Here is a 14,323-nt window from a genome sequence, read left to right on the forward strand (position 1 = left end):
GACAAACAGATCTTCAGAAAAAGACTTTCTACAGCAACTCTTTGTCTTTTGGAAAGTGCAATAGTTTAAAAAGAAAAAAAAAAAAAGAAAAAAAAAAACAGGGGCCCGGTTTCAAGGGGAAAATTACAAAGACAATTTTTTTTAATGTTACATTTGATATACAATATATAGCATTTTGTATAACAACTAAAAGTAACATACTTACTTATTTGATTGTGCTATAAAATGGAACTATGTGGCTAGAAAATATGTAACACATCCCCTTTAAAGCGTGGGTAAAAAGTATTTGTAATTTAAATGTTAAAAAAGAGGACAAGTTAAACCATCAGTTTAATTTCTTTATTTATTTTTTTAAATAGATATTATAAAAATAAAAATTGTGCACATGTAATCTTTCAGATATTGCTGAATTAGAAATAAATATTATTTTAAAATATACATATAAATTAAACAATGAAATTAAGCTCCGAAATACATCTTTTTCTTTCTTTTTTTTTTTTTTTTGTTTTCACCTTGAAAAGAGACAGAATGAATGATTCTTCCTAGATCAACTCAGGACCGGGAGGAGTAGGACGTTCTTCCGGGGAGAATTGATTGATTTACAAAACACCTGGAAAATAGGTAAAGCGTCCAGAAATGTTTCCCAAACATATAAGTACTAATTAACCATAAGCATGGCAGTTTTTAGCAATCTACAGTAGTTTAAATGTAAACATTGTTGAGGCGTTAGCAATCTGCCAATTCACAGAAGCTAAACACGTTTACAAGTAAAAGTTAAGCTAACGTATTAGTGCACACCTTAGCTTGCACGATACATGCATGATAGCTTTTTACAATGGAAAGTTGTAGATTAGCTCCGACTTAGTTTACAAGGGGCAATGCTAACTAAGCCGAAGTGAGTGTATGAAAAAAAGTTTCGTTTTATTGAAAATATACCTAGTTTTGGAAAATTCCAAAATCGTGTAATAGTCTCCTGCGACAGACTGGCGACCTGTCCAGGGTGAACCCCGCCTCTCGCCCCGGACGCAGCTGGAGAGGAACCAGCAACCCTCCCGACCCCATTAGGGACGAAGGGTGTTCAGAAAATGGATGGATGGATGGATGGATGGATGGTGTAATAGTCTCTCTGCATAACCTAAAAATTAATCTAAGAAGTTTAATATTGGTCTAAATAGTGAGTACTCTGCAGTTTCTAAAAAAAAAAAAAAAAAAAAAAGCTAAAGAGTGACTAGTCTAATTCTTTCTCTGTGTTAAACGTGAGTATTCCACAGTACATGAAGTAAAACTGTGGAACAATGTGGATGAGAAGTTGGGGAAATGATGAAAATCAGATTAGAAAAGCAATTTAGGTTTCTTTAAAGGGGTATACACATAGTGCTATCATATAGCACAATCAAGAAACTGTTACCTTAAGTTTTATATCAAACCGTTTAAAAGAAATTTGACTTCATAATATGACACCTTGAAATTGGCCTGTGTATTTTTAAGAAATGCCCACTCTGTAATGTTACAATTATTTTATGTTTGAAGTGTATCTACAAGAAAAAAAATACACTTTTGGGCTACAATAACTGTGGAAATTGAAACTGAAAGAAATTCCGGCATTTTGCTTGCTATTATTGTAAACTGTGCACTTCCCACACCAGGGTGGACTGTGTATTTTAAGATTTGAGTAAGATTCTCATAAATGATGAGACCTTGGGTAAAATGTCCTTTTTCCCAGCAACAAATTGAGAAAGAGGGATTTTTTTCCCTGGTAACACAAGCTAATGTCTTTCATGTGTATGTAAATCAGTGAGATTGGAAAAAAGTTGGTCTCGAAAAAATCCTCATCAAATCTTTCATGCACACTACTATCCTTTATTTCCAATGAACTGTAAAGTATTTTACTGTTAAAGTTAAAGTATTTGTATTTCCTTTTAATTCTGGTGAAGCACTTTGTATTGCCTTGTTGCTGAAAATGTTCTATATAAATAAAATTACCTTTATCTTTACCTTTTAACCACTGTTAAGAGAAGTATTTATATAAATGCACTACTTTGTTAGCGTCCTTGCCATTGCCAGTTGGTGCTTACGTTTACTGCATAAAGTGAGGTTGCCAAAGCTCCTTGGAAAGTGATATATGAGGAAAACTCACTTTTATTCATTGTTTAAATAGAATCATTGGTGTTATTGATGTCATAGAAAATTTATTTTTAAATTTTTGACAGCCAAGCAGGTCTTGTTATGTTTCTGTTATACATTATCTAGCAAAGAGAAAATTCTTAAAATAGTATTTTCACTCTTAAGTTTAAGGTTAAATGTTTCCAGTCAAGCACATGTTGTGTTCCTGCTTTGCACAAGTATTTACGCTTTGCCAACAGCGTACGCACATTAGTCTGTTTCTTCAGGTTTATTTCCATGCACAGTAAAAGTCTCTTCAGCTGGACAGTATTAATCATTAGTTTGTCCATTAACAGTCTGATGAATAATTTAGGCTTTGTAAGTCTGGGGAGAATTGAATCAAACTACTAGAGAACAGGCTGTACCTTATCAGAATCATTTTAGTTGGATCCAATGAATGTGGAAAACTCTGAGTTTTTTTATTTTATAACTTGAACAGAACAGGTGTTGGTACATGTGATCGCTCACATGGAGGTACACCTTAGGCCCAAGCATGCATAAATATTTGTTCAAAAAGAAGAGACTCTATTTTAACTTAAGGAATTGAAATTATTCCATCATCATTGTAGCTATTGGAGAAAATCATCTGAACATTAGAGTGGTAAAAAAGAGTGAGTTCAAGTAGAACTTGTCATAACCTTTTAATCAACTTCCTTCTGGAAAAAACACAGAAGTCGGAAGAAATTACATGATGAAATAAGAATGAGGTTTCAGTTTTTACTTTACTTGGGATTTCAGCCTGGGAACAATTCTGATCTGTTTGCTGTTTGGAGCTGAGAAAAACCTCTAAAAACCCCCAACTCTTTTCAGGGTAGAGGTTATGGGTATTGGACATAGGGCCATGACTTTGGGCAAATCCGCTCCACACCCATAACTATGTGACTATTGGGAGTTAGGATGAGTTAGAAACAGCTTTGTTTTTGGAAAAATATATAAAGTTGTATTCATGTGGCTTTTTCTTCGGCAGTTGGTATCTGTAGCATGTTTGCAGTCCTGTCACTCTTGTTGGGCAGTTACCCAGTTTAAAAAACCTGTGAAGGAATGACTCAAAGAACTGAGATGATTAATCTAATGTTTTTCAACTTGACCTCCAGAGTCCCCAGAAATCTAACTGGTGGAATTTGAGAGCATTTGTTTAAAGTAAGTTAGGAGAAAATCTGAATTGCTTAGCACAGATTTCTACAGAAATGTGTGGCCAAACAGATGTGAAACACCAATCTGATCAAAATTACAAGCTAACTGTAAAAATTTGGGAACTTCAGTGAAACACATTAAATGTCATAACCATCAAATAGAAAGGATATTTATGATGAACATTCCAATGACTGGCCAGCCTACCAACGTTACTCCCAAGAGTTCTTTAAGGACTTATCCAGGTGATCATTCTAGCCTGAAAAGCTTGGAGTCTGTATTTTCCAGGCAGATTTTGCCATTTTATATTTTATAAAATCACATAACTATTTTCTTTAGATGTTATGAGAATGCTATGTCAAAAATAACTTAAAATAAATTTGACTTTGTGTCATAGATGCCTTAAAATTCTCTGTAAGAAGCTTGAACCCCAGCTGATGCTCCCCATTTGGCACGTAATTACAACAGAGCTTCTCCATAAAGCTGTTTATAGTCATTCTGAAGAGTCTAGCTCAGCAGACAGAGAGTTCCAAAATGTATTTGGTAATTCCTGCTGCTACTAGTCTGGTGGAGCTGCAGTGGGGATGCATGGACATGAATAGAAGGTCGAAGAATGAGTAGATTAATCACAGTCTAAAGGGATGCAAGGTTCTATTTCTAATATTCCAATATTATGTCTACCCAATATGATGCAGGTGTGGTATTATAAGTAGCAATATTTTTTCCCCACAAATGTCCAAGAACACCTTATGTATAATTGTTTGTGTGTGATTCTAGAAGTTACAATGTATTTTCTGACTTATGTGGTTAAATGCAGAAGGTGTTGCTGCTGCTGAAGAAAAAGTGTTGTTTATGCTGCCTTTTTCATTGGTATTTTATAGAGAATAATTATCCTCTGGTATAAACACTTGGAGGATTCCCACAGCGTCAGTGATTTACAGCTATTTTTGGTGCTTGTTCTAAAAATTCTCACTGCTCTGTGTTGTGCCGGATCCAAATTTAGTTGGCTGTGAAACATGAGCTTGCTAAAAATAATCCTCAGTCCTATGTGATTGAGATATTTCTGAAATGAATATTGTGAACTGTGGGGGAAATGGATTTAATGAATTATCTGGTGTTGGTGTGTGTGTGCAACAGGAATAGTGTTCATTTTAAGACTTAAGAACTCACCGGAAGTGTTTGATGGTGAGGGATTTATGTGAGCTGTATGAGTGTGGGTGAGCTGAGGCTTTCTGTGAGGAGAAGCCTTTACGTCCATATTTATCTGTACTTCTTCATATATAGGTTTGTCCATAGACATAGTTTGTTCATGCCCTCTCTAGGTGCAGATTAATTTCCGGAGATTTGGTTTGTGCATATTGACCTAGAACTGGTTAGGGCTGCACTGCTACGAGAGTTCAAATAAGATGTTTTTAAACAGCCTCACTGGCCAAAGCAATCAGCTCATCCATTGCAAAGTTTGTCACATGTACCACTCCTCTGTAAATTTCACTGTTAATTTCAGTAAATATAAAATGGCTACCAGCTAATGACAACCAAAATTCAGGCTACATTTCTACAATAAAATTTCCCAGGAAACTAGTTTTTATTACTACTATGCAATAATCATCAAAATTAGAAGAAATGAAAACTTGACATACCTTGCTCTTTGTGTAATTAGTCTAGATTTAGTTTTACTTTTTGGACTGATTAACTGGAAGAAAGTAACATTTTGTCAATATTCTTACTTTTTGAAATCATTTTGATTTTCTTATCTAACCAGACTCCACACTTAGTTATTTATCTAATAAAATACTGCTTTTAAAGACAGTATTTTCACATGATTGCCCTTGCATTTCTTCCCACTCGTTTGTGTATTTTTTAGAATGCAGAAGGAGATTCCTCTAAAGGAATGGAGTTTTGTTTGTTAGGTGACTCAGGATGTTTGTGGGAGTAGAGGAACGCCGCTGTGATCATTTGCGATTTTTGAGTGTATACTTCGGGCATCCTGACGAGTCATTCTCATCTGTTTTCAGGTCAAGAGTTGGTCATTCTTCTCTGTCTGCTCTGATGGGCTGTCAAACCCAAGAGTTTTAAAATGATCTACCTATTTTGAGAAATCCTGTGAATTATAGGTCTTGTTAAATGCGTCATTGGCAGGCCTGTGTGGACTTTTATTAATGCGTCACAGTTTCTACTTGCACACATAACCTACATTAGCAGCATTCTCGTGGGTGTCCAGAACGAGCTTGAGAGAGCCAGAAATCAGGCATAGGAAAGGTTTGTTTCTCTTTTTATTTCAAAATTTCATATTGGACTGGTTTTGTTCCCCTTGTTTGAGCATTTTATTTTTCAATGCCAATTAGGCTGAGGTGTTGCTTAATCATCCTCTTCTTGGAAATTACCACCAACCAAACATCCTCAAAATCACAACTTCAATGATTTGTGCTTTCTGCTTGTGTTATAGATAAAGATACCAGTCAGTGTTTAACTCTTGTATGTACAATACATGTTTACATGTCTCTGTAGAGGGATCATCTGACTCCATTATGTCACCTTAGTCTGCTTGTTCAGGCAAAGTCCAGTACTCATGGGAGCAACCTAATTTCAGCCTCCCCTCTTTTTATAAGTATAAGCTGATTGCAAAGCAAGTCTGGTGTGTGTTTATTTAAGCCTTGGTCCTGTGTGGAAATGGTAATTGGTGTGAGTAAGAGGGACATATTGGACCAGTGTTGACATCCTGGAGACCATTAGTGAGACCACAGAACAGACCGGCGTAGTATCAGAGAGATGAGCTCATCTTTTCCATCCCGGGATCCAAGAGGGGAGAATAGGGATTTCACAAGGTGTAACATGACCCTGACTCTGGATGGCGTTTCAGGTCAGGGAATAGTCGGAGTTAAGCAGTGTTTCCTTTCAAACTGGTACAAAAGAGAATGAATACTGTGGGAAATCTATAATCCAGTTTTACAGTCAACTTTTCAACCTGATTCTCATTTTGTCCTGAAGTGACCATAGGCATAGTTGCTTTACTTTATTGAAACACTGGATGTTCCCAGACTTCCTTTATTCCCCTGGTGATTTTAGGCTGCCCAGTTTGGGGTTAACTGGCCCTCAGTAACCCTGAAAACATGTAGAAAATGTGACTATTTTTAAGATTCTTCTCCCTCTCCTAACTTGTCCTAACAATGTTGGAGCAATGTTGAAAGTCAGGCTCGGCTAATATTTTTAATTAACCTCATTCACATCTTCCATTGTCTTCAACGTGTCTTTTAAGTAGTAATTTTGTGAGAACTTTGACACTAAGAGCACTCTTACTCCAGTATTAAAATGAGAAATGTTGAGCATTTTGTGAAGTTATGCTTTATTATCGGTTTTACAGATAAGTAAATACTTAATTTTTTAACAAATCAACATTAAATTTTAGCAATAGAAGGACTTTGAAAAAATTGTCCAATTAAAGTTTTGAAGAAAGAACTACATAGATTTTCTATGCTGGTCACATCAGATCTTGTAAATGCAAAGCATTTTTTTCCCAAAACAATTTATTTCTCTGAGTTTTACACCTTTCTATTTATAATGTTATGACTATATTCTCATAATATTATGACTTTATCCCTGAAATGAGAGAAGTTTTTCTCAAGAAAAATAAAATCTTTTAGTCTGGCTCTAATTGTATAAGCTAAACATTTTATTCTTTAAAGGTTTTGAATTTTAACATGAACATTTTTTTTAAAACATTAGAATCTCTCAACAAAAATGTGAAGCCATAATCAATTTACTGTTGCTGGATCAGACTAAACAAGATTGAGCTGCCAGTGAATCTGCACTGAACCTCCTTTGCATCATCAAGCAATCAGGAAGCGGAGGCTAATTTCACAAAAAAGGCTTAATGGCTGCTGGGGTGTGTATATATGTGTGTGTGTGTTGGTCTGGTGTTTGTTCCTGTGCTCCTAGACAGGGCAGCAAGTGGGATAATGACGAAGAAATGTGTCTGCATGATGGTACAAACAGAGAGGTCGTGTGTGGCTGGATCGCACGTAGGCACACAACTCTGCACCCTGCCATTCACACCCCTTATCTACATGCTGTTGAGCACAATGTTATGATTTGAGTGCACTCACCGCTGAGGCTTTGGTGAGTGAGGGTTTGTGTACATTTAATGTCTGCAGTCTAATCATCATCCTTCATCAGGGCACTTTGGCTGTGAGGAGTGATGGAGCGGGTTGTAGGCTTGCAGACTTTTTGTTTTTATTATCTCTTTTCGAGCAGGAAATGGCAAGAAGGTTTGGGATTTGGGACGTGACAGCTGCAACATGAGCTCAGGGAAATCCCTGCATAGAGATGACGTTTTTGTTTTGTGGTATCTTATCAGTAAAGCTTGTCTTTGTTTGCAGTTGACTTCAGTTGGAAATCATTTGTGTAAAAAGTGAATTATTGCTGGTGTCATATAGGTTGCTGACCTTGGGTCAAATATAATCATGTACTGTTTGCCATCTTCAAGATATTCCAACATTTGAAAAAGTTACACTTTCTAAATTAAGATTTTCATGCGTACAATCCATATGGTTGAAAGATTTTTAAATGAGATACCAGAAAAAGTGTCATGAGGTTTCTCTGATTTTTGTAAAACATAGATTAATGTAATTGTGCCCTTCCTCCACCTGTTTCTGTCAGTTAGCTTGCTGCCTTTGCTGCCAGCAACAACTAACTAACAAGAGCAGTAAGTATTGTGAAACACCATGGATCTCATAGATCTCATGCTGCTTCATGCTAGTCAAGTTCAATGTATTGGTCTTTCCTATTAAAAGATGTCTGCCACTAAAACAAGGAAAAAAAATCAACATTTTCTCAAATTAGACCATTTTACCATCATTTTATTAATAAGATGTAATAAATAAAATCCCAATTGTTCTTAATTTCTTTGTCCTTGTTTGACCAAGAAAACAGTTTGGTACCTGGTGTTGCTATTATAAGAAAAGCAGCTGCTTTGTTTTATATGGAAGTTGAGGATTTAAGTAGAACACATTTGATGAATGATCATAAACTCTGAGGCCTAAAGAGCCTCTACTCTCTTCCCACTTGCCGCAATAAAACAGTTGTATTCTACTGAATGCAGCTTTTTTCTTTTACTTCTTTTTTTATTTAAACTGTCTTCAGATAACAGGGGTGATTACCTATTTATATGGATTTGTCTTGTAGGTTTTGCCACTGGTAAAGAATTACTTCAAATAGATTCAGGGCAGCATCTCTGAAGAATAGCCAGATTGGAGCAACAGTGCACCCTACAGGCAAAAAGCATGAGCAAAGGAGATGGGAAAGTAGGTCAGGAGGGAGGGATGTGAAGAGTGTTTTACTGGTGGGTGGAAGTGAAAGACGATGAATGCAAAGAAGATGGTGGGAACAAGGAAAAAGGGAGGAATACAGAAGAACTTTAGATTTCCTGTATTGAAAAACTCTCCCTTAACAGTGTTTCTACCATCTGGGCAGAAGAAATGCAGTCTGCCTCAAGTAATGATTTTCATCTCCTTCTCTGTCTGAATTGTGTTTGTTTATATGCCAGAGAGTGAACTATGCTCTAAGGAGAGTATGTTTTACCTTGATAAGGACGTTGGCACAGGAAGCACTCCACCTGAATCTGACAATGATATGAAATGTCACTGCAGATATCAAGCTAATAGTTTTATTCTGGAGTTATTGTTTATTGCCTATTCTTTCAGATTATGCTCACAGAACCTGCTTAAAAGCCCCATTTTAAACGGTCCTGTTCATAAAATAGTTGTAAAATGTTAAAATTATTCCGTTTTGAAGTTATTTGTTGGAAATATTTGGAAATAAAACTGGTCTGGACAGTTTTATTTGTGATGGGATGTAGTTTACACTACTTCAACTAAAAGTAGTGTACAGCAGTGTACTGAAACTGCACCATCAAGTCTTTGCATCCGTGTGCAAAGACTTGATCCTTATCCTTTTCCTTTTTTCCCTGATTTTTTCTGGCTTTGACCATTTGTTAAAATGACAAAAAAAGTAATTAGGGTCTGTAACTAAATGATCAATACAATATTTTAATCTAAACCTTGATGAAATTGTTGCAGGTGTAAAATTGCGTACAAATTAAGGTATTTGAGATTTAATAAAGCACTTCTTTTAAGTTATCAGCAGATGGCGCCAATCACTTGTGATTAAATTGCTTAAAGAAATTTTTACTTATTTCTTCACACTTAACCAGTAATTGTGAATGCTTCACTTTCATGTTACAGTAATAGTTCATCATATTTTTGTGTTTTACTTCATGTACAAATTTCTACAAATTACATCTTAAAAGTTTTATTAAATACTAATTCTCAAATGTGCACCTCAGAAACATGTGTTTGTTACTATATAAAGGGTTTTATTATAATATTTATTATATTAAAAAAAATTTACATCCTATAAGTATTCATTTCTTAAACCACTGTTTGCACATTGATTTCTCGTCTAAGTTTTGCTTCTGTTTGACTTTGGAAAATATAATACAATGTTACCGCATTCTGCTGTTTAATTGCAATTCTTAATCCATTCGATTAAAATAGCTTCTTTGAGACAATTCTTGTAGTTACTCATACATTCGTAGAAATTGTATGCTACTCTCCTTCACTGGTAGGACGCTAAAGGGAATTCTTGCATGTATCCCTCTGCATCTGTGTGAAATCATGATCTGAGCTTTAATTCTACCCAAAGCCTTTTCATTTTTATTTCTAAGCCAATTCGTGGTGGGTTTCATCGGTATGTTTTGTGTGATTATCTGGTTAATGGTTTCTATCTCATCATATTGCTTGCTCTAATATAAAATGCCAGGACCACACTCAACTAAATATCTTAGGTTTAAAGGGCAAACCTCTGTAAAATGCTGAGTAAAGATGTTGTAATCATGCAGACCTAATGTGATATGCCTGTGTAATGTTGTATCTGTTTGGGGATGATAAACATGGAGGAGTCCTAATTTATTCCTTTCTAAAAACTGCATTCTTATTTAAATTTTACAAAAGTTTAAAAAGTGATTTTCATTGCTTTATTTGTTCACATTGACTGATTGTAAGTGGTAAAGTGTCCAAGATTACTTTAAATACTGATACCAGATATCTAAACTTAGTAATCCATAAACTCTTGTACAACATTAACAAGACCAACCCACTTGCAATTTTATTCTATTTACATAAGTGGAGGTAAAGTAAACTATGAAACAGAAGAAACAAACAAGTATATTAAGTCTTATAAAAAAAAGGAGCAAAGCTGTTCATAGTTAGTGCATCTTAGGAACGACCTACAGTGGCTGACAAGTTCGAACTCCTGCTGTCCCACATTGCTATTCTCCAGAGATTGTGTGGAAGTCCTTTACAGTGGACATTCAGTTGTATATAGGTGCTGCTGAGAGCTGCCACATGCAGGTTTGTCTTCTTTGCTTTTTTGTCTTTCATCAATATTTATCCTGTTTTTCTTCTTATGATTTTCAGAGAATTAGCTCTTCGCTTGTTCTTCTCCCATCTTTGACCGTGGAGAGAGCAGAGCATCTACAGAGGAAGCAGTAAATGGCTGATCAGCTGCTTACTGGTTGGCTTCGTATCGTTGCAGGTACAGTAAGTTAAGTAGCAGTGCTGTGTCTCCTTAGCATGAAGCAAATGGATTGCTAATTTATGGCTTCAAGTTAATCTGGAGTTCATATTGTCAGGTCATTAAGTATGTGAGGCCTAGAGTGGGGCTGACGTTTAGCTGTCTTTGCTGGTATTCTGTCTCATGTTACCAAAGAAAACCAGCAGATGGCAGGATTTGTTGAGGGTTTTTTTTTTGCTTCAAACCACTTAAAATTAGCTCTGAAGAGTTGCATTTATTTCAGGATGTGCATGGACATCTCTTTTTCTGGTTGGTCTGTCATTGGTGTTTTTAAGCCCAGAGAAATGTTGAATTGGAGGCTTGGTTTGACCATTTTATAAAATCTTTTTATCCACATTTAGGGATCAGTAAATGCTTTTTTGTAAATAAGTTTTCACCTTGATGTCACCCATATTTCTGAATTCTTTTGGCAAAAGACATCGCTATCTTTTCAATGCCTTGTTTTTTTATAAGTCTTTGCAGCATTTCCTTTGCAGCAAAGGATATACATATCCTAGTATGATAATCTTAACTAAAAGCTATGGTTGCACAGTATTAGCTAAGTAGTGCCAGTCTACTTATTCTCCAAGTCATACATTACATATACATCCCCCCCTCACCCACAACTAAAGATATTTAGAAAATTAAGAATTAAATTCTAATCCTGTCACATGTATTCTCATTAAAGTCAGTGTTAGCTTCAACAGGAAGTCATTTAAAATATTTTTTAGAGAGATGCACACGATGGTGGTAGAACAAATTGCAAACAGTTTTATAAACTAGAATAACCCGTTAGTTTTTTTTGTCTCGCCATAAGTGGGTTTGCATGCAGACAAGTTGTGCAAACACAACATAAGTTTTCAGTGTTGCAAAATATATCTCTATTTACACAGAGATCACGACTGAAAAAACAGAAAATGTTATGGAAAATGTAAAGGAAGCCTAGATAAAAATGTTACCATTTATTTAAATTCCATTAATTGACATTATTATTGACATGGTTTTTACTTGTCAATAATAAACCTTTATGCTGTTTATTACAATTTACTTGTAATGTTTGAATTTAAAACTAGCACATTTAGTAGTAAGTGTTCTAGTATATTTAAAGGAAAAAATCTCACATTCAGAACAAAACATCTAATTGTTTTTATGAAAAGTAGATGTTGTTAAAAAAAATATTGTAAACGTACTACAAACACTGCTGTCACTACTACATTTTGTGCATGTCTGTATGTACTCATTCACATGCCTCATTTTACCCTGTCATAGACGGTTAATGAGTACTTACACAAACACAAGCACACACCCCTTTCCGGGGGCTGGGCTGCTGTCAGTCCTTTGTGCTTGTTGGTTGCAGCTGTAACCTGCGTTGCCTTGACGTCACACAGATCGATCCAGCTCCCAATGCAGCTTGGTGAGCACTGTGACAGTAAAAAAGGCTGCAGAGTGAAGCAGACTGTCAGAGCAAGGCGGAGGTTTGAGTGAATCGAAGGGGGGAGGAGAAAGAGAGGGCAGAGTGAAACCACAGAGGTATTCCATGCAGGGCAGGACAGGCATAATCTGCTACTACAGAAATAGTCACTACACAGGACAGTGTAGGGTAAATATTTTTCTGCAGTAATGAGTGCACGACAGTTCTCTAAATAGGTAGTCACTTCAATATTATCCTGTGTATGACTAAATAATGCCATTCTTTGCATGGTACGGTTGACTCACTGCAGTGACATAAGGTAGGGTGGAGAAGATTGTGTGTTTGTTTACTACATTTGCCTATTGCTGGCTTTAATTGTACGAGCCTTTTGGCTTTTCAGTTCTCCTCTGTGACTTGTAAATGTGTGCTTATGCAGTGTATGCCGATAGTTATTTGTCAGGGAACTGAGTTGGTAATGCATCGTCCCTTTTCAGCTGTGGTGTCAGGAGATTCTAGCTGTAAGCCATGTGACTTTGCAGAGAGCTGCAGAGATTGGCTGAGGTCATCTGTGACCTCAGCACACTGCCTGTGTCCCTCCTCAATGCTGCCACCCCTTGTTAAAAACACACACACACACACACAATACTCCCTCCCTCCCTCCCAGTCTGTTCTCCACCTCCCCTCCCTGCCTCTTTTTCCTTCAGTTGGCTTTTTCCCCACCGCTCAGCATCCTCTTCTGCATGTAGGCTGGAGCCACAGCAGCAGCAGTAACAGTAGAAGCATCCATGGCTTAATGGACAGCTAGCCTAGCCCCTATCCCTCCTCTCTCCTGCCTTTTTCTTCCTCTCTTCCTTTCGAGCTAGTTGACAGGCAGCGTCTGGGATTGTTGGAGGCTCACAGTTAGCCAGGGCGTTATCCACGAGCTTGCAGCTGCTCTGCTGCCCATCAGTTCCACTGAATATCTTTAACTGGGGGCTTCTTCTCCTCTCCCCCTCCCCGTGCCTCCTGCTTTCATTTCAGGCTCTTTGGAAATAGAGGAATGCAAATCTGCAACCATGATGGAAGGTAAGCTGTCTTTATTCTAATTTCTTATTATGCTATTGACTCCCCATCTCACCCCCACCACCCATTCATATATATATATATATATATATATATATATATATATCCTTAATCCTTCTTTAATCCTTCTTTATGCCCTTGTCCTACTGTGCTTCATCTGCTGTGTTTGGGAGGTTCAAATGTCATCAGCCACTCTTATTTTAAGTACACATTTCAGTGACTTGCATGTTATTCTTAGAAAAGGGCACAGCCACTGAATGTTCACGATAGAGGGACAATGGCGAGGCTAATTGAAGCTTGTACCTTAACGAGTGTGTCCGCATATGTTGGAGTACCCCCCTACTCCTTTTTGCCACTTCCCATCATGGAGGATTATTTGGATTTGTTGTGCTGGACAGCTTATGTGCCCAGCTGGCTTACTTGTATAAATTCTCTTTGTATGATGTGCTCACCCTGTCTCTGCTATGTGCTCATACCACTGGCGTATTTAACCCGGTGGTGTTACGAGAATGTTGCATCTGTATCAGGATATGACTCTTAAGGTATAATTTGCCCTTCGCCTTTGCCATTGTTAGGGTTTGAATGTAGTTTTAGGATCATATCTCTTTAATCGATGACATCACCAGAGGTAGGCCGGTGATATTAGGATGAATCCCTATGGTTCTGCAACAGGCAAATGAAGCCCTCCATCCATCTGTTTCCTTTACCCTTTTTTGTTAATAAATTTGAGAATCAGTGATCAATTTCTGTTAACATCCCCAGGACAAAATTCAGGTGTGAATATTATTTTATTATTTAAGCAACCTTAAAATATCTAAGATTTAGTGGAAAACATTTTGGCACAGAAAAATGCAAAAAAAAGTGTTAACCAAACCGTTTGTAAAAGGAGACATCATTACTAGTGTTCACCATCTGTTTCAATGTTTCAAGCAACTCTAGATTCTTAAT

The 14,323-nt window shown here is 36.7% G+C and overlaps 1 protein-coding gene across 2 annotated transcripts in view; it reads left to right on the forward strand.

The window, feature by feature from the left end:
- The first annotated feature begins 541 nt into the window (after positions 1 to 541).
- sgip1a (SH3GL interacting endocytic adaptor 1a) overlaps positions 542 to 14,323 on the forward strand; it is a 73,443-nt gene continuing 59,661 nt past the window's right edge. Inside the window, exons 1-3 of one of the 2 annotated variants that reach the window (XM_044129148.1) lie at positions 542 to 621; positions 10,767 to 10,884; positions 13,334 to 13,378. In XM_044129148.1, coding sequence (XP_043985083.1) covers positions 10,842 to 10,884; positions 13,334 to 13,378 — 88 coding nt within the window. In that variant the 5' untranslated portion in view covers positions 542 to 621; positions 10,767 to 10,841. Of the gene's footprint in view, positions 622 to 10,766; positions 10,885 to 12,615; positions 12,633 to 13,333; positions 13,379 to 14,323 lie in introns of those variants that run through there. The other variant, XM_044129149.1, reaches the window with a different exon arrangement.

This window comes from Gambusia affinis, linkage group LG10 (genome assembly GCF_019740435.1).
Source record: "Gambusia affinis linkage group LG10, SWU_Gaff_1.0, whole genome shotgun sequence".
In the NCBI taxonomy this organism is placed as follows: Eukaryota; Metazoa; Chordata; class Actinopteri; order Cyprinodontiformes; family Poeciliidae; genus Gambusia; species Gambusia affinis.